Below are 21,316 nucleotides of genomic sequence, written 5' to 3' on the forward strand. Positions count from 1 at the left end.
ATCAAATTGGTCACACATTATGCATCAACTATAACTTCAGTCTTATAGATGATCCTGTGTTGATTCTTTAACCAGTGACTCCATTATTTTCCCAGGATCAGAAATTAGTCTCACTAGTTCATCTGACAGTCTTGAGTCTCACTAGTTCATCTGACATCCATTTAGGCCTAAACCTTGAACAGTATTTCTTAAGTGTATGAAAAGCTTAGTAGCTCCCAAGATTAATTCCTTGAAAGCTTCCCATTTAGAAATTGCTTTTGACATCATCATCATCATCAGTTGGCCACGCTGTAGAGAATTTAAAAACTGTCTGAGACCACTGTATTCACCTTCAGGAAAGCAAAAACCGTTCCCTTTACCACTGAGAAAACTGCCACCTAGTCATTATTTTATCTGCAGATTCTTAATGCATGAATAATCACTGGTGACAATCAGTTGCCTCTTTAGTTGCCTCTCAAAATGCTGCTCTAGGAAACAATCATCCAACAAATCCACAAAAGTCCTGTTAGTGTGTGAGTGATCAACCTACAAGTTCCAGTCAATATCTGGGAAGTTAAAATTTCCCCATTATAAGACATTCTGATTTATTTGCCCACTATATGTACAGTTGTTCATTGTACTAATCAGATTCATTAGGCCTATACCACACTCCTATTATCATTTCTGATTTCCCACCAAACTGACTCAGCATTGCACTGTCCTCCCATGTCACCTGAATGTACTTCACCTTAGATTTTGTGTGTTTCTTAGCTAACAGCATAACCCCTCCTTCCTTCTTATTCTGTCTATTCTTTCTGTACACATTGTACTCCCCAAATTCCAATTCTACATTCCTTATATCTGTGCAACACCAAGTCTCTGATATCCCAACAATATCAGCCTTTGATGTCTTGACCAGAACTTCAAATTCATCCAATTTATTTATTTTATTCCTACCATAGTGTACATGCAAGTATACATGCACCTGTTCTTATTCTTAGTTACCCTAACACAGCCCATGTATTTATTTGTTCCAGGATGACTCTCAGCAGTCCTTGAAATCCCGAGCACCTTTCTTTCCAGGTTGCTGCTCATTCTAATAGAAGCATTGCAAGAATCACTTTCACTTCTGCCAGTGGCTACTGTTAATCAATTAGTATGAGAATCTCCTCAAGTTAGCAGTTTTCCGACCCACACTTGCCTCAACCGCATCAGCAAATATTCTTGCACACTTTCTATTTAAGTGTATCCCATATTTGTAGAAGCAGTCTCTTCTGTTAATGCACACAATGCAGTGAGAAAAATTCTATCCCATGAGCCTTGAACAATCTCTCCAGGGCCGAACTGATTGAGAAGGCACTCGTCATATACTGCCTTCTATCAATCATGTCTGGGCAGAAATGCAGATGCTTTCATATTTAACCTTAAGTTAAATTTTTTTTCAACTTTGACTTGTACTTGTGAAATAAATCTGCACATCTACTCTTAATGTCACCTGTGCCAATGTGTACAACAATATCACTCTTTGTGCCCTTAAAAGATATCTGCTCTACAACATCAAATTTTGCCTCTGGCAGACATACTCTGGTCTTATTCCACCTATCCTTTTTACACAATATATTTCCCATCTCCCTGATAATAGAGTCACTGACAATAATTAGCTTCTGTGGGTCCAGCACATTCTTTGGAGATTACCACTGTGTTGCCTGATGCACAATAATGAGGTCTGTCATTGAGCTGGGCAGCTGAGAGCTTGATCGGCCACCATTTGAATTCCTTGGAGTGCAGCTACCCTACTCTTCAAACTCTCATGGATGCCCATCAGAACACTGAGTTGGCACCTAATTTTTTCACACTCTCTGCACCAACACACACACAGATCATGTCCTGTTCCAGAAAGATCTGTAAAGGTTTCACAAGTCGGGCATTTTTTTTAGCTGTGATGCATTGGAGAACCACCTCCTTCGGTTCTTCCGAGCCACAGCGCTCCCGCTACTTCGTGCTCGTTGCTTTGCTGCACTAGTCTGGGGCAGGATTTCTATTTAAATACAATTCAATTGATTAAAATTGAAAATTAATAAGATTAATAAATTTAATTAATTAATTGACAATACTACACTAAGCTAATAGATTCCTAAATGCAGTTATACATATTACAATATCTAGTTTTACATTACACCTTACGCTATCAAGTTTGGGATATACATTACGATATACCATAACGATCAAAACATTAAATTAGTTGTATCCTAAGCTAAACACAAAAAGATGTATGCCCAACAAGTGACTAGGAGTTATTATAACTTATAACAAAATTATCCACTAATGCCAACCTAAGTGATACCATAATAAAAAATTTGAATTTCCCCTACTACCCACTCTATAACTATAATGATGGGGGCAAGATTCAAGCGATACAAAAGGTTCTATGTATATTAAGTTTAAATATTTCAAAAGTATATATTGTAGGGGTTCTTTATAGTATTTCTGCTTTAATATATCCTTGTGAGGGACCTGGCAGTGATTACTTTGCATTTTCTATGTCATTTCCTATAATAGCATTGAAGCCTATATTGGGGTAGTTTAGGGCAAAACTTCTTTCAGCAATATTTCCTTAACCACACCATAGTTAATTCTGGAAAAAATATACGTGTAAATAGTTCCAATTACTTCAATTATCAATATTTTTTCAACTCCCCATGTACTATACTTAATTCTCCGAAAACTCGCTTCACTCATAAACCTGCAGGGTTGGTATTTAGTAATAGTAACAGTGTCATATAGTGCAAAGAAGATGTAGATAAGAAAATACTAATTACATGCTTTCCTCCTCAAACAGGTAACTATCCAGTTGACCTTTGAATTAATTCAAACATTCAGCCTCAACTACCTGAGGGAAACTTGTTCCAGCAATCAATGACTCACTGGCTAAAAGTAAACTTCCTACAACCTAATCTAAACTTCAACCTCTAATTCGAATTTATGAACCCTAGTTCTGGAATTCTTTATAAGAGTGAGAATTCCTTTTTCATTCATTTTACTAATCCCTCTCAGCGCCTTAGAAACCTCAAAACATGTCATTTCAGAGGCATTTGGTTGCTAAGCACTGTAGCCCACTACAGGAAGTCTTTCCTCATATGGTCTCCCTTTTTCTAATCTCACCAAGCGAGTTTTCCGTCTTTGGATCCTTTCAAGAAGTTCAAATGTCTTTTGTTCCGAAGTGGTCTCCATATTTGAACACGGAAATCCAAATGTGGCCTTACAAACTGCCTTCCTTATAGAGTGGGATTATCACTATCTCTACAGGATAATATTCAATAAACCATCGATACTTTATCGATATATTAATCTTTACATGTGCAAATATTGACATAATGCTTTCCATTCCTTTATCAATGTCATTTATAAAAATGAGAAACAGTGGTTCAAGAACAAAACCTTGAAGGACCCCACTCCTGACATTACATCAATCCGAAGTATATTCATTAATCACAGCCCTCTGCCTGCTGCCACCCACCAATCCATCTTAGAAGCTCACCAGTAATCCCAACCTGTTCAAACTTATACGGCAAGTTCTGTATTTGTTCTATTAACATGAAAAACTCACGGTTATGACTGTAGTACAACTTGAAAGGTTTCTTTTTTTTAAGACCTTCTGCATCTTGTGGAATTTAAGCATGCCCTGGTCCAGAAATGCCCACCAGGGCATTTCTGGACCTGTGATCTTCAGAAGACTCCAAAATTAACTGATATTTCTTTGAAAACCTATCATTTTTAAGTGTACTTGCTTTATTTTTAACACTGACTCTGCTTATTGTACATTTTATTTTTTTTTCTTTTATAACTGTATTTATTTATTTTGAATTTATTTGTAATATTGCACAATGGAGGTTAAGTTAACCACCTCCGAGGATTTTCCTCCCTTGACAACTATTAATTTTGCAGAAGCAAAATTGTATGACCCTTGGGTTTTCCCTAGTCAAACTGTCTCAAGTTGACTCAATGTTATTTCAAGAAGTTTTATCCAGTGTGTCTCAGGATAATTCTGCTAAAAATTAATCCTGTCTACTTCTGTAACTTCAACTTTGACAGCTACTCCAGCAATTTCTGCCCTTGATAGTAATATCAGCACAGGGCTACCTGTTAGTTCTCAGTTTGGCATCATGTTTGATTTATGTGCTATGCTTGATAAAACTGAAGACAAATATCAAGATGCATCATCACTTTTTTTTACGGTTACAGTCAGTTCTGCTATAACATGCATTTTCGCAAAGCGAATTTGCTCCAACACAACTGATATATTAGGGAACAATGCGATTTTACAAGTTTACGAAGCTTAAAAAAATGTCAAACATCAAATGTGTGAAAGCTGTATTTCCCATTTACTGTAGTTGTATTGGTCATTAGCTATATTCACAAGATTGAAGACCGACTCATGTTTTCAGGAGCTCATATTTTCCTGTTAGAACAGAAATTTCGTGAGGCAGGATAGCATGAGCAGCAGAGTACATTGCTGGAGGTTACTACCATAAAACAATAAAAACAATCTGCAGTTCCCTGTTTATTGGGCTTTTCAGTTAGTTCAATCTTACTGCAATTGCAATAATACCGATAGCTGGAATTCTGTGGGTTTTTACGTTATTATGGAGAAATGTGTTTCCGTTCCGTGAAATCTCCAATCATATAAAAAACAAATAAATTTTCAGAATCTTCTCTTCATTCCTATTTTTTAAGCTTCGTAAACTTGTTACTCTGTATCTCACTTGTGCCATTTGTGTATGCCATGTTCGTCGTTATTCATTGCTTATCTTTTTTACTGTTTTAAATTTTATAATCCAAAAAAAGAAAATGTCAGTGAACAAAACTATCCAGTCAAGGTAAAGTGCTATATTTACTGTAATATTATTTATTAGAAATTTAAAATGTTTAAACCTGTGTTAGCAATTTTATTGAGTTTTTTACTTACTACACTGAATATTTTTTTGAGTGCTCTGCCCCTATCCCTATTTTTCCCATAAGCCCTGTTGTTTTTAATGTGCAAAATACCATAGTGCGTATATTTTTAGGGACACATGTACCACGTTATAGCAGAACTAACTAAAAATGAATAGCAAGTGCTTAAAAAACAGTACACACCTTGTATAAATCTGCAATAAATTTATTGGTAGATGGTGGTTAAATTTAGGTTGGAAGGTGCATTAAAAAGAACTAGGGTGGAGGGAGAATAGGATGAAAATATTTTAAACAGGTTTTAAAATGAGTGCAAGGAAGTAGAAATGCAGATCTCCAATCCTTGGTTGCTGTAAAGAGGTTAAAGGACATAAGTGAAAAAAAAGACCGGTGATGCCAATAGTCGTTACGAGGGACTTTCGTTGAATAGAACGTCATCAGTTGGCAAATGGGAGAGAAGTGAGCGCGTGTTGTATTTAAAGTTGTATCTATACTCTCGTGATGCTCTTTTTGACACGTGGGAACTTTAGCCGCGAGAGGTTCCAAGGCGGTGAGAGGTTGAAGGGGAGTTTAGCGTTAATAATATTGAGATCAGAATGGTGTCGGTACCGTTCAATGGTGACGGCTTCATACTGAAGAATTCTGTAGCTTGATCTAAGTTTAATAATGATGATGGCAGAGTCGATAAGGGGGGTTTGGTTGTGGATTGTTAACTCAGTGCAGGATTGACCTGTCCTGAAACTGTTGAAGTGGTAGTATGTGCTGGTATTGGAAGTTGTGGAGGAACCGAATTTGGTGGTAGTGCTGCCGATGTAACAGGTGTCGCAGTTTGGTTGGCATTTTATGAGATATATAATATTATTGAGATCATTGGTGGAATATTTGCGTGTATCTTTATAAGAATTAAATAGAGAACCTAGTTTATTGTAAGTAGAGAAAGTGAGGGAGATATCGGTATCTTTGAATATATGCCAGAATTGTGCTGCGAGTTCACTATGATAAGGGAGAACTATGTGAGCGTTTGTCTTGTTATTGTGTCTGGTGGGGTTATTAATACTGTTTTAAACGGTGGATATTGTATGTTGGATGAGTTGAGGGGGGGGGGTTGTTTCTGGCTATGAATTTATCAGTAAGGTACTGAAGTTCATTGTGTAGATCATTTTGTGAGGGGCTGAATTTGATAGCGTTGTAGATTTGGTTGTGTAGGACGGCTTTTTTGGTACTAAGGGGATTATGTGAAGTGAAATGTAGATATTTACCGGTGTCCATATTTTTCCTAAAAATCTTTTTTGTATTTAAATTTGTGCCTGTTGTATAAATAGTAAGATTAAGAAAATTAATCTGGTTGTTCATTCTGATTTCAAGGGTAAAGTTTAGCCTGTCATGTATTGTATTGAATTTCAAAAAGAGATTGTCTATGGTTGATCTGTTGCCTATTATTAGGATATCGTCGGCATAGCATGTGTATAATTTAATTTCAGAAGGGAAAGGCTGTAAAATTTGGTTTTCAATAGTGGCAAGATAAATTTCAGAAAGGGGGGGCAGAAATGCCTAAACCCATTGGTAAACCGAATGTTTGTCTATAAATTTATGATTAAATCTAAAATATCTAGCGTCTAATAAAAGGGTGGCGAGTTCAAGGATGTGGTCAACTGAAAGAGAGGTATGTTTCATTAAAGTGTCATCAGCTGTTAGAAGTACATGTAATGCTTGTAGGGTGAAAGGAATATGAACATTAGTGTATAGGGATACAACGTCAAAAGAAGCTAATACGTCTCCGCCGGATATGGTGGTGTTACTGATTTTTTGGAAGGCTTGGTTGGTATTATTAATTTTGAATGTAGAGAATTGAGTGAATGGGGATATAATTTTGACAAGGAAGGAGGATAAATTGGCAAAAGCTGATCTACTAAAAGAAACGATAGGTCTTAGTGGGTGGCCAGGTTTGTGTAACTTGGTTATTCCGAACATGTGGGGCAGAATGTTGTTGCGAATACCTATCTGTTGTAATGTAAAGAGGTTTATTTCTTTGTTCTGTCTGAGTTTTCTAAGAATTGTGTCAAGTTTATTTTTGAGTTTTGTAATGTTGTGGTTGCTGTCATTTGTATATGTATCTTGGTCGGCTAAAATTAATTCCATTTTTTCTGTGTAGGTGTTCTTGTCCAGGATAACGACCGTGTCTCCTTTGTCAGCTTTTTGAATGATGATATTTGGGATTTTGCTTAATCTTTGTAAATCCGAGAGTTGTTGTTTTTTTATGTTAGGGAGAGATGTGAGTATAGAATTTATTATCCTGGTGTATAAATCGCCACTTATCGGGATGTTGGTCAAGTTTGGACTGAAGTTCGATTATACAATCTTTAATTGGATAGTGTTGTTCTTTAATGGCAAAATTGAAGCCAAATTCTAGGCCGGGGAGTTCGGAAGGATTGAAGGATTTTGAAGAGAGGTTGACAGTGGAGATTTGTTGGGGGGGGGGGGGGTTGGATGCGAGTGTGTTTCATTTTTTGGTGTGTTTTTGTGCTGTGTGTGTTGGATGGGGGCATTGATATGTATATTGTTGTGGTTAATATATTCATTCCAGGTGTGCGGTGGCATATCTCTTTTCAGAAAGAATCGTAGTTGGTGTATACGGTTTAAAAGTTGATGTTTTTTGTTAAATCTTTTCTTTAGTTCTTCACGTGTATGATATGTGGATATTTTTTACAGATATTTTTGGGAAAAATGTCGGTACCATTCAATTTTGGGAAAGTTGAATGGTACCGACACCATTCCAATCTCAATATTATTAACGCTAAACTCTCCTTCAACCTCTCATGGCTAAAGTTCCCACGTGTCAAAAAGAGCATCACGAAAGTATAGATACAACTTTAAATACAACACGCGCTCACTTCTCTCCCATTTGACAACTGATGACGTTCTATTCAACGAAAGTCCCTCGTAACGACTATTGGCATCACCGGTCTTTTTTTTCACTTATGTCCTTTAACCTCTTTACAGCAACCAAGGATTGGAGATCTGCATTTCTACTTCCTTGCACTCATTTTAAAACCTGTTTAAAATATTTTCATCCTATTCTCCCTCCGCCCTAGTTCTTTTTAATGCACCTTCCAACCTAAATTTAACCACCATCTACCAATAAATTTATTGCAGATTTATACAAGGTGAGTACCGTTTTTTAAACTTGCTATTCATTTTTAGTCAGATTTATCACGGTATTATAAGATTACTATAATTTCATTATCAGCAGAACTAACTATTTCCAAATTAAGAAAATACGAGTTTCATAGCCTGCGAAGCTCACTAAAACGAAGTTACTAAAACTTTACACAATGCAATCTTAGACATATGGTCTAATTTTGAGACAATTACAGCTTCCTTACTCATAGAATAATGAAAAACTCTGAATGTGAATGAGCTTAGAACCAGAGCCAACTTATTAGGTTTTTGATTGCTTTTGAATGCTTTGGCCTCCAGCTCCTCTTCCTTCACGTGACGTACATCCTAGTTGGGCATCACACAATTTCCTCGTCCATCACCACTTTTGTGAATGCTGTGGGAACAGGACTGCCTTCAGCGATCTTGCAGACCAAAGACTCCTTTCTTCTGTTCCTGCTTCTAAGAGTGTATCACAATATACCCTACTGATATGTCCAAATGACAATTCTGAACTTAGAACCAGTAATGAAGTTAAAGAATTAGTTATTTAGACTTTGAAAACACATTTTAAAAACACTGTCCTTGCACTTGGTAAGAAACTGAGGGATCATTTTAAAAACTAGTAATAAGGCTGACCTTGACAATATTTCAAGTTCAACTTCTCATACCTAGGCTGGTGTAGCAGTGAGTCCACCTAAACATGCCAAGCCGTCAATTCTCATCTATACCCTAAGGATATGACTAATGAAGAAATAACTGACAATATCTACAACCAAAACCTCATTGACTACAGCTTCACATTTGATGAGGTTAAAAATGACAGATTTTTGTTTCGATACCAAATCAAGGTCTTCAAACTACATGCACTGGACTGTCAGTCTTTCTTCTAAACAGTTTAAATGCATCAAATCATCTGACAGAGTATTTCTTAGTAGTAGTAGTTTGCATGGGTTTTTGGCTGTTTATAATTGTGACTAAATGCTTTTTGTGCCTGGGATATGGCCATACCTCTCAGTTTTGTTCCCACAATTCACCCTTACACCAGGAGCAGGCATGTTTAAGCCAAATGCCCTCATAAGGAACAACCTTTGTGTATTAACTGCATTGAAAAATGCAAGGTGCTCCATACAGGAATCAGCAATCTGAGCAATGGAGAAGAAAGGTAATGGAAAAGAAAAAGACCTGGGATAATGGTACAGTCTGACATGGAGTTTTCTAGGTAATATAGACAGGATGTTAGGGCAACTCCGGGTTGTTCTGTCAATGATATACAGGAAATTTGCCAGCAGAGACAAGGAGGCAATTGTCCACTTGCATAAGATATTGGTTTATTGATTAGGCCACATCTTGAATATCGCAAAAACTGTTTGGAAGTTGTTTTAGGAAGTTACTGTTCAAATGGGTGCAGAGAAGAAAACAGCAACAAGATTAGTCAAGGACACAAAATGGCACTCTTACCATAAAACCTAAAAACAGCCTATACTATAACAGTTAATCCTATTTTAGAATATGCTTCCCAGGTTTCGGCCTCCCTAGTACTAAATATTTAATAAATCAACTGGAACAGGTTCAGAGGTTCATGATAGGTTTCTTATATACAAAACTAAATTAAAATCGAAATGAAATCTTATGATGAGTGCTGTAAATTTTTTGGCTTATCTCCTCTACATCAAAGGAATTTAGTCAAGCATTTCATTGCAGATTGTAAATTTCTACATTTATTGATCTCCAGTAAATTGGATTCCCCTGTTCTGTTATCTCTGGTCAATATATACCTTTCGTTCTTCATAAATTCAGAACTATTTAAAATTTGACTTTTTCAACAGAACGTTTAATTTTTTAAATTCTTCTAATATTGATGTTTTCTATGTAAAAACCAATATAAAAAAATAAGTTATCAATTGGTATAATTCGAGGGCTTAGTGTCGGACAACATTAACTACAAAATTGCATTTTTTGTTTTGAGACATCTTTAGTTTAACTTTATAGAAATAACAATGCATATCATGTCATAGAAATGTATTTCTCTAGTAGTTTACAAGTTAGCTTGGGCTATAGGCACATTTCTGGTAAACCAAGAAAACGTCAAATGACTTTTTCTTAGTTAATTACAAAAACATTTACTACAAAATGATTTTGTAATTAACATCTGACACTAAACTCTTGAATTCTGAAGAGTGATGTATATTCTCAAGTGAAAAAAGTAATAACAATAAAAAAAATTAAAAATAAATAATAATAATAAAAAAAAAAAAAATTAAACTTTGGATATGACGACTCAATCCTACTCAGCTGATTTATGTTCTCTTCTTCTTTTAATGTGCAATAAACTCCTGATTAACCAGGAAGGTAGGGAAATTGACTGCCCTGGATAATCCACAAAATAAGCAAAAAAAAATCAGTATTGATGGGAAACAAATTATGTATACATTTATTCATGTTCTATTATTTATTGGAGAAGCAAAGTAAAGATGTCTGTTTCTTTGACTGATCTTCCTAAAATGGCAAAACATAAATTACACAATATCTTGTTGGCAAGAAAGTCTTCTTGCTCTGCATAGTCAAGCAAAATCTCCACATGAGACAAAGCAGTGCAGTACTACCGAGATTTTATTTGTTGGCAATAGATTTTCTTCCGTGTCCTCAGAGTTTGTCTCTGTTTCACTCTTCTTCCTTCATAACCCTATGTATTATTTCATCATCATATAACATTTCATGGCAGATTAAACTTTTATCTGAATTAAACCATTCAGCAACTGCTTCTTCATCTAAAATTTAAAAAAACCTTCAGTCTTTCTTAAATCATATAATATATCCTTATTAGTCTCATCACTAAGAACTTCCATATTCTGCAGTTACGTGTAAATTTTTTTTTACCAAAAAGAATTTTGTGATGTACTTTTGATCAAAGTTGACGACATTGAAATTTGCATAAATTGCATCTAATACTGTCATTTTACCAAAATGACAATGATTTACCTTCCATTATTAATTTATGTAACAAGTTTTTGTTTTTCTTTTTATTTCTTTAAAATTTTGAATTAATAGATGAACAATGATTACATACCTGTCTGTATGTGCAAGCACCTAAGGATTGAAGAAATCCCTAAGGAACAGGATTTGACAGTCGACTCCTAGTGGTAAGGGCTTGTGGGCCTTAAGTGGTATTTTTCTCAAAACATTTAAATTTAAAAATAAATTATTGTTAAGCAGATACTGTAATTGATTTTTTCAAGACATTTAAAATCAATTTTTTTTTTCATCCCTGGTTAATCCACAACTCGGTTAGACTGTCCCCAAATAATCAGGAGTCTACTGTAACTGATTCAGTTTTAAATCTCATCTTATATCACTATTTCACTTATATTTTTTATTACTTAATTAATTTTATAAATTTAAATAAAATTCCATGTTTATAGCATTTGTTATCTGTTATCTCAAGGGTTGACAAAGAGGTTCCATGGAGAAAAATATTGAAAAATACTAATACTAAACTGTTAGTAGCTGTTCTTTACTATTTTCACTTTTTCCAACTAAGATTAGACAATCTATAAACTTTTATACAAGAAATTGCTGACTCAATTGGAAATTAAAAATAAAAATAAAAAAAATTCAACCCACCTCACTTTCAGCAAAGCTTTTTTCACTTTCATTATCAGAGAAATTGCTTCCTTCACTATCTGACATCCTTATTTCTTTTCTGAAATTTAGATTTAAAAGCAATGAGTTAATATCATAAAATTTCAGGACTTTTTGTTTTGGCTTAACACAGTTACCATAATTCCAGCATACATTCAACTTCTATTTTTGTCAGCTTTAACTTCTATTTTTTTTTCAATGAAAATTTCATGTTTGATCATGAAATTTGAGCGTTTGCCATATATTTTGGCCCGCTTTTTACAGTCCCCTTTGCGTCTCACACAGTGGCGTATTATGATAAATTCTACATGAAGAACCTCTATCTACTTATTAATTCAATTATTTCTGCTTTTTATTTTAAAAGTTTGCATTGTGACTTTTTTTTTTAACATTGCACAGTAAAACTGTGCAGGAGGCAATAAGTATAACACAATTCTTGTACAGGCATGGTGAGGACATAGGTCATGATTATGTAACTGAGTCATTCCTTGTTGCCTCATTAGTACTGTACTGCAAATTGTACAGTACTAATTTTAGATGCTTCTATTGTCTACACGTTTCTCTGTAGACGATGGGAGCATCTAAAAAAGTAAACCAACAAAAAATTGACAATCTCGTCAACTTCTTTTCAGTTTACTTTAAGTGAACAGTACTGTTATTTAAACTGAAGAACAATTTCAAAAAAGAAAAAAAAATATGCCACAAATAAAATTTCTGGAAGAGATTTTTGTTCACATTCATGAGAAAATTTGCATGGATTTTCAGAGTTAATGTTAAAATTTTTGAGAAATTGTTACTTTCTAAAAGGTCAAATTATACACCAGAACATTAGTTACAATTATCTTATTATAATTATGCTCACCAGATACCAGATGGTCAGCTCTCCTGAGCTGGGTATCATCATTCTTCTCTTTCTTGGTGATTCCTTTCTTTGGTCCTTGAGGTTGTCAAAGACATTTTCTCAGATATGCCAGACAAGCTGCACTTGCTACCTGGGAGTCTAAAACGCTGATGGAACTGATATTCGGTTGACACTCAAGTCAAGTGGACCCAATTTTGGTGAAGTCCGGACAGTCTGCGACAGCCAAATCCTCTGCTTGCACCTTCACGATGGTGGGACTGTTAGTAATCCTGGGTATATGGTGGGTGACCACCCAGGTATGAACCAACGTGAGCAGGGGTCGAGGTGTGGCGCCCACACCACACCACATGGAACTACGACCCTCTGTTACCAGGCAGTACTAGGTGGCAGATGACTCATCAACCGGTGAAATACCACCACTTTGCTTATTGGAGGCTTGAAGTGGTGGAACCCATGTTTAGTCTCTAGAGCTAAGTTCCGGTCAGCCCTTCCCTATCTCTTCCATCATGCAGTATGATTGATGACTTTTGAGGTTATGATGAATGTAGTGGCAAGATCCAATATTCCTTACATTTCGAGGGTAGAGCTCTAAAACTGTGTTCGCAGGCCGGCCACTAGTTAGTACACTGGACCGAACCTATTGGTAACTCTCTAGGAGGCTTCTGGATCAGCTAGTGTATAATCTTGCTACCTCTACTCTGCCAGATAGTGACTGGTGGGAGTCCGAGTAGTGTGTATACGGGGAGCATTGTTGAGGCCACGTTATGTCAAGGATCTGGGTATATTCTTACCACGTGTACGCCATATCCAAAAATTTCATTACTTCATACAGCATGTCCCACCCACATTTTCTTACCATTGAATACACCATGAATTGTCAAACTAATAGAGCAAGCTTATCTGAGAAAAGATCTAAACCTCCCAAGCACTTCCTAATTCATTTCACAAATATACATGGTCTCAATTCTAATCTCAACGATGTCCATTTCCACTTGCAGTCTGCCAAACCCTATGTACTTTTTCTGACAGAATCTCAGTTATCGGTTGATTCAACTACTGCTCATCTCAGATGCCCAAATTATTTGCTGTATGATTCCTTTCGCCTCAAAGGTGGTACTTGTGCATATGTCCATTCTGATATTCCCTGTCAGAGACTTGGCAATTTGGAATCTCCTCTCTTTGATCTTCTCTGGCTTAAAATCTCTCTACCTCATTGTGTCAAATTCATCTGTTGTCTCTACCGTTCTCCCAACTCCACTAATCACTTGGAGCTCTTTGACTTCCTCTCTTTGCAACTTGACTTTCTCCAGTCCAACTTTCCTAACAGTGGGGTAATTTTCCTTGGTGATTTTAATGTTCACAACTCCAGCTGGCTTCCATTTTCTAGTCAAACCGACCCAGCAGGTGAGATTCTGAGGCTTTTGCAATTACTAATGACCTAGCACAGATTGTTCATTTACCTACAAGAATACCGGACAATCCTAATCATACAGCCAATACGCTTGATCTTTTTCTCACAAACAACCCTTCTAAGTACACGGTCGAAGTGAGAGCTCCTTTAGGCACTACAGATCACAACTTCCTGATTGTCTCTTCTCCAATGGAACCTTTATCTCATGGCTATTCCCAACCTCGTGTTGTTTGGCATTACAAGAATGCAAAATGGGATGACCTGCGAGACTTCTTTTCCTTGGTCGGATTACTGTTTCAAAACTTCTGATGTCAACGTTTGCTCAGATCGTGTCAGTGAAATTATTCTTGGAGGAATGGAATCCTTTATCCCACACTCCACTTTAAAATCTCGTCCTTTATCTAAACCTTGGTTTTCCAATAAATGTGCTAAGGCTGTTCAAGAGAAGAATGTTGCATATTGTAATTGGCTTGTTTCTAATTCTTCATTTTCTGCCTACACCAAAGCTCGCAACAATTGTAAAGCAGTTATTAATCAGTCCAAACTAGAGTTTGAACAGGCTAAGAGTAGAAAACTTGCTTCTTGCCCTAATGGTAGCTGAGCATTCTGGTCTCTTGCCAAAGCTATTGGCCGCAACTTTTGCCCATCTCTGCTCCCACCTCTGTCCAAACCAGATGGTTCTGTTGTCACTTCAGCCAAGGATAAAGCTGACCTGCTAGCATCCCATTTTTCTTCTAGCTCATGTATTAATGATCTTGGTAAAACACCTCCCACCATTCCCAACACACTCCATTCAATGTCTCCTGTGGTCTTCTGTCAAAAGGATATCAGAAGGATTTTAATGAATCTTGTTGCTAAGAAAGCTCCAGGTCCTGATGGTATTTCTCCACTTGTTCTCAAAACCTGTGCTCCAGAACTTACTCCTATTCTTTGCCGCCTTTTTTCACTTTCTTATTCCAAAGGTGTTTTTCCTTCTGCTTGGAAATTTGCTCATATCCAAGCCAGTTGCTAAAAAGGGTGACAAATCCCTCCGATCCAATTATCGTTCCATTGCAATTACTTCTACTCTTTCTAAAGTAATGGAGAAATCAATTAACCGCCAACTCTTAAACTACCTAGAAACCTTCTGTCTGATTAACGATCGCCAGTATGGATTCCGTCAGTGTCGATCCACTGGTGATATTCTGGCTTATGTTGCCCATTTATGGACTAATTCAATGGAAAGGTTCGGTGAAACACAAGTAGTTGCTCTTGACATCTCAAAGGCTTTTGATCGTGTTTGGCATAAAGGTCTTCTAAACAAGATTCCATCTTATGGTTTGCCAACTGTTTTTAGTAATTGGTTATCCAGTTTTCTCTCTGATCGCTCACTGGGGGTGATGCCGGTGTCCCCCAAGGTTCAGTTCTTTCCCCCACTCTTTTCTCCTTGTATATTAATGACCTTCTTCCATTGACTGGAAATCCTATCCATAGTTTTACCGATGATAGCACATTGCATTCCACTTTCCATTTTGAGAAACCTTGTCCTGCTCAATCAGCTTCAACTTCTCGAAAATCTGCTACCAATTCCTTAAATGCCGATCTTCAGGTAATTCTCCAGTGGGGCAAAGACAACTTAGTTGATTTCAACCCTTCTAAAACTCAGTCTTGTCTTATATCTCGCAAAAAGGATTCTTCTGCTCCTATGCTTATCTTTGGTGACACTCCGATTTCTAGGCAAAATGATATATCTCTTTTGTGGATTACCCTGACGTCTAATCTCTCTTTCCACAAGCACATTACAAATATTGCTTCCTCTGCATCTAAAAAACTTGGTTTTCTCTTTCGCTCTCGGCATTACTTTTCTTCCAAACAGCTGCTCACTCTGTATAAATCAGAAATCCGCCCTGCCATGGAATATTGTTCCCACATCTGGGGTGGTGCCCCCAAAACCTCTCTCAGGCTTCTTGATTCCGTTCAGAAGAGGGCAGTTAGGTAAATTAATGATTCATCTCTAACAGTCTCTCCACTCACTTTCTCATAGACGTACTGTTTCTGCTGCATGCCTCTTCTACAGATACTTCCGTGGGCACTGTTCTTCTGAATTGGTTTCTATAATTCCCGCTCTATTTCAAAACAGTCCGAACACGTGCTGCCACCAGCCAACATCCATTTACTGTCCAACTTCAAACCCACAGAACCAACTTTTCATCTTCCTCATTTATTCATTCAACTGCCGTTTTCTGTAACAACCTTCCTTCATACGTATTTCCTGAAAAATTACAATCTACAGAAGTTCAAGTCCAATGTCAACAAATATCTTCTTTCGTCTTCTCAACCTCCAACCCAAGCACGGTACTAAGTACTATAGGTTCTAATACCTCTCATGTTTGAGGTTCACATAAAAAAAAAAAAAAAAACTTCTGACTCTCTCTCAGGGTAACTTGGGGAAATTTTTTTTTTTTTTGGTTGGTTCAGCATAAGTCTCAGGTTTCCTTGCACCATATGGCTAATAATAATAATGATATAAACAAATTTAAGGTCTAAGTTTTGGCCAGTGATAGTTTTAAAGGTGATTTTTTAATCTTCCAAAGCTGAATCACATGCCACAATATATGGTTTATTTATTTTAAAAAGTTTTATACACTTAAGCATTATCTTTCTCAATTGAAAGAAATTAGCTTACAAAAGCTCTGGCTTTACAAGTCTTTATATGTATATAGAGCTTTATATATATATATATATATATATATTATTTGAAAAGGAAAAGGAAGAAAGAGGGAAAACTTATGGACAAGGGCCACTGATGGACAGAAAGCACCCAACAACCATAATTGTATTATGAATAGATAAAGTTGTTGAGAAGAGGAAAGAAAAGAAAAAGGAAAATGTGGGAAGACAAAATGGAAAGATGAGGAGGTAGTTTATAGCTAATTATAAAAGTGAAAAGCATAATAATAAAAGTTAAGAAATAATATATTGTAAACACCAGATAGAAATATATACATATATATGAGGGGTGATAATTTAATGTGTGGACTGGTGCAAGATCTTATCTTAATTGTTATCATCTGAATCTTCTGTGGATTTCTCATCCCCAAAATACTCTCCTATGAACTTCACACACTTTTGCAACCATCATACATTAAATGCTTCTTGCACGCCATTTTTCAAAAGATTGCAAAGTATAGCTCTGAGAGCATAATTGTTGGAAGCGAAAGGCCTGCCTTTAAGAGGGAGACATGGCAGAACCTCTGCACCTATGGCACTGATCACTGGCTGCACAATATTAGCCATAGGTGCAGAGGTTCTGCCATGTCTACCTTATTCCGGACTTAGTCCTGTTTGGTTTCCATGTATGAAGAAATGGGGTCTGGCATTGTCTTGAAGAGAAACACTACTTCATAATGGAAAGTTCTAGACTTTTCTCACAAATGGCGTGGCAAAGTTTGACTCTGAGAACCTCAGAGTATGCTTCCTTATTCATAAATGTTCCACGAGGCAAAAATATCTTTTATGTCAAAAAGCACGAGAACCATTTGTTTGTCAGCCGAATGAGAAGCTAGAAATTTCTTAGGTCTTGGTGAATCAGAATGCTTCCACTCACTCGACGGCTGTTTTGTCTCCAGATCATAGTGAAAATCCAAGTTTCATCACAAATCGCTATTTGATTTAAGAAGTTTTGACCCTGTTTCAAAATGAAAAAAGCATTTCTTTGCACAGGTCTACTCTTTGCTGCTTTTGCTTTCATTCATTATTTGTCACTACTAATACTAATATCAAAACAAAAGGCAGTATTTATTCCACACCGGTTCAATTTTCAGTTACAGCATTAGACTCCAATTACTGTAGGTGAAAAATTCATCAGTTTGTAATAATAACTGTGTGTGTGTGTGTTCTTCTGAGTTTTAATTCATGTTCCAATACCTTTCACAATTTTGGTCATCATTAAAACACAAATTATCTTCTGCACCATACAATACGAATCTAAGCCTGTTGTCTAGAGCAGTGGTCTCCAAATTTTTTTGTTCATGCACCCTTACTTTAGTTAAAAGGACTACTAGTGTGCACCCCGGAATAAAAAATTAAAAATACAAGTTTAAATATTTATTTTATTTATAAATCATTTACATGCAAGGCATTAAATCTAAAATCACATAATTTTAAAAGATCACAAATAAAAAAAATACAAAAAAAAAAAAAAAAAATTAAATTGAAGTTCAAGCACAAAATGATATGAAATCATTAATGCAACAAGTGTAGTAAATGTAATGTAATCCTATTTGTTTTATATGGTATGAATTATATCTCGAATCATATATATAAAATCACATAATTTGAAAAGATCACAATCTAATTCAATGCAAAAATACAAAAAAAAAAAAAAAAAAAAATTTTAATTAAAGTACAAAGTGGTATAAATCAAATCAACAGCATTTTTAAGTGGGAACAATGTGCTTGAATATTTTTCATTATTGCTGTGTATCTTGGTTTCATATTTTGGGACACAGCTACTGGAAGATCTGGTTCCAAGTTAAGTTTATTTCTAAATGTGGTTTTAATAACGGTCATAGAAAGTCACCTCACATAGGTAAGTTGATCCATCCTTCTAAGGTTACCTTAGAAGGATTTAAACTTGGGAGCACCATCAAGCTGTCAGCTGCACACATCAACACCGGAGCTTGCACTTGATCATCGGACAACACAGCAACTACCCCAAAGCAGAATCCGCTGGTCACAGAACAGCTTGTTCTCGTCGGTGACTCCATTGTCAGGGAAACAGGAAATGTATTGTGCAAAAAGGATGGGTGGAATAGAGTCAGGAGCAAAAGTTAATGATGTTGTAGAGCAGATATCATCTTTTAAGAGTATACTGTCATACCCTTAAAGGGTAATATTGTTGTTCATGCTGGCAGTAATGACATTAAGTGTAAGAAACCTGCAGACATCATGGAAAAAGTAAATACACTGGATTAGGGTAACTAAGAGTAAGAACAGGTGCATGCATACTTGCATGTACACCAATGCTAGGAGCATAATAAATAAATTTGATGAATTTGGAGTGCTGGTCAAATCATCAAATGCAAATACTGTTAGGATATCAGAGACATGATGTCACTCAGATATGGATGTAGAATTAGAATATGGAAGTACAATGTGTACAGAAAGGATATAAAGGGGGGGGGTTATGTTTTTAGTTAAGAAGCACATAAAATCGAAGGCAGTTGCATCCAGCTGACATAAGTAGCCAGTGCAATGTTTATGTGACATAAGCATTGAGAGAAAGCAAAATGAGAATAGAAGCATGTTATAGGCGTAATGACTGTAATGAGAAAGAACGGAGAAACAGTGGGCCAGTAAATCAGAATATCTTATAACGGGGAATTTTATCTTTCGAGATATTGACTGGAACTTGTAGATTGGTCATTCAACACAGTAGCAAGAGTTTTGAATTCAATGACTGTTTTCTACAGAAGCATGTTAGAGAGGCAACAAGAAGTAATACTCTTGATCTAATCATCAGCAGTGATTATTCATGCATTAAGAATCTGCCGATAAAAGAACCACTAGGTGGCAGTGATCACAGAGTACTGTAGTCACTTTTACTTTTGTAAAGCTGACTACAGTGGTCTCACAGTTTTTAAAAATTCTATACAGTAGGATGAACTGATATGTTACCATTAGAAAATTCTAAATAGGAAGCATTCAAGGAATTAATCATAGAAGCTACCAAACTTTTCATACCAATTAGGAAATACTCTTCAATGTATTGGCCTCAATGGATGTCAGATGAACTAATGAGACTTGTGGAATAGAAGAAAAATGCATGTAATGCTTTTGAGAGCTTGAGGAACAGGGTGGATGTATTCAAAAGAGTTAAATTGACGGAATCAAAAGTACTCAGCTGCCCATATCAAAGCCAGAGATTACACTTCATAATCAGTTAACACAATAGAGAAGCCAATGGTAGATAAACTAGTTTGTAATCAACTCACAGGGGAGGTTTTTTTTTTTTTATGAAAAACCCCAAACACGAAAGGTATCAAAACCTATAGTACTTAGTACTGTGCATGGGTTGAAGGAGAAGTATGGGGGGAGGGGGATGCCAGAAACTTTGCTCTAGAGACTAAACATGGGTTTCACCACTTCAAGCCTCCAATAAGCGAAGTGGTGGTATTTCACCGGTTGATGAAAGTCATCTACCACCTACACTGTATAAGCTGGAATATGTTATGATCACAGGATGGCCATAGAGCAGAATGCAGAGAAATGTTACTAATAGTTCCTCTTCTGATAGAAATCTTTGACAAACGATGGAAAGAAAAACAGCAAAGACTTCTTTACTTTTGTAAACACCAGAAGGAAGGGGATGAATCAAGTTAGTCAACTTCAAATTGACAGTTCAATTGTTGATGATCCTGCTCAGGTTGCTGACAAAATGAATAGGTATTTTGCATCTACATTCACACATGAGGAATTCTTTAGGGAAGTGGATGTCAGAAGTTTATCAAACTCTAAGAGGGAGCTAAATGATTTTCTAACAACTGAGAGGAAAGTGGAAGAAAAATTGTTGAAGTTATCCAAAAGAAAGGCATATGGGGTGGATGGGATCTAATCAATTATATTAAAGAAGGCTACAAAGGAAGTAAGCAAACCCTTAACCATAATTATGAGAACATTCCTTGGATTCAGGGGTGGTACCCGCATACTGGAGATAAGAAAATGCATCCCCAATTCACAAAGGATGAATGCATCCATGAGTAATTACAAACCTGTTAGTTTATAACTTTTGTTCCACAGAAAATAATGGAGTCACTGTTGAAAGAAGAACCTACCACAAGGACCGAATTATGCTTCAAAACAGCATGGGTTTGTTAAGGGTAAATCTTGTCTGACCAATTTGACTGGGTAGTATGATATAGTCACAAAGGAACCGGATGCAAAAAAATAATTTTGATATCATATTCTCTCCTCGCTAATCTGGATTAATTGGGGGAAGGGGTCATCTGAATACAGTGATAATTCAGATTAGTAAAGCAAAAGAGCCCTAAAAGACAAAAAATTTAGAACACAAAAAAAAAAAAAAAAAAAAAATGTAATGATATAGGTAGTTCTGATGAGTATATAATTAAAAAAATATCACTGTACAGCCTTTAACTTTTTTTTTTTTTTTTTTGTCCTCACCTTTTTCCCCATTAAAACAGTAAAAACGCTTTTCAGCATTTTTACTGTTTTGGCATGAAATTTTTACAGCCAGATGCCCTTCCTGACATCAACCCTCACCCTTTATCCAGGCTGGGGATATGCGGTGTCATTCCCTGACTATCCGCGTCCTC

At 36.2% G+C, this 21,316-nt stretch overlaps 1 protein-coding gene across 2 annotated transcripts in view; it reads right to left on the minus strand.

Annotated features, from left to right (window-relative positions):
* Positions 1 to 21,316, minus strand: part of Spt5 (Transcription elongation factor subunit Spt5) — a 457,857-nt gene that overhangs the window by 418,321 nt on the left and 18,220 nt on the right. For both annotated transcript variants that reach the window (XM_090382503.1, XM_090382504.1), the window contains exon 2: positions 11,710 to 11,788. In XM_090382503.1, coding sequence (XP_090238629.1) covers positions 11,710 to 11,788 — 79 coding nt within the window. The remainder of the gene's footprint in view (positions 1 to 11,709; positions 11,789 to 21,316) is intronic.

Source organism: Mastigoproctus giganteus, chromosome 10 (assembly GCF_048544385.1).
Source record: "Mastigoproctus giganteus isolate SK-2022 chromosome 10, ASM4854438v1, whole genome shotgun sequence".
Lineage (NCBI taxonomy): Eukaryota > Metazoa > Arthropoda > Arachnida > Uropygi > Thelyphonidae > Mastigoproctus > Mastigoproctus giganteus.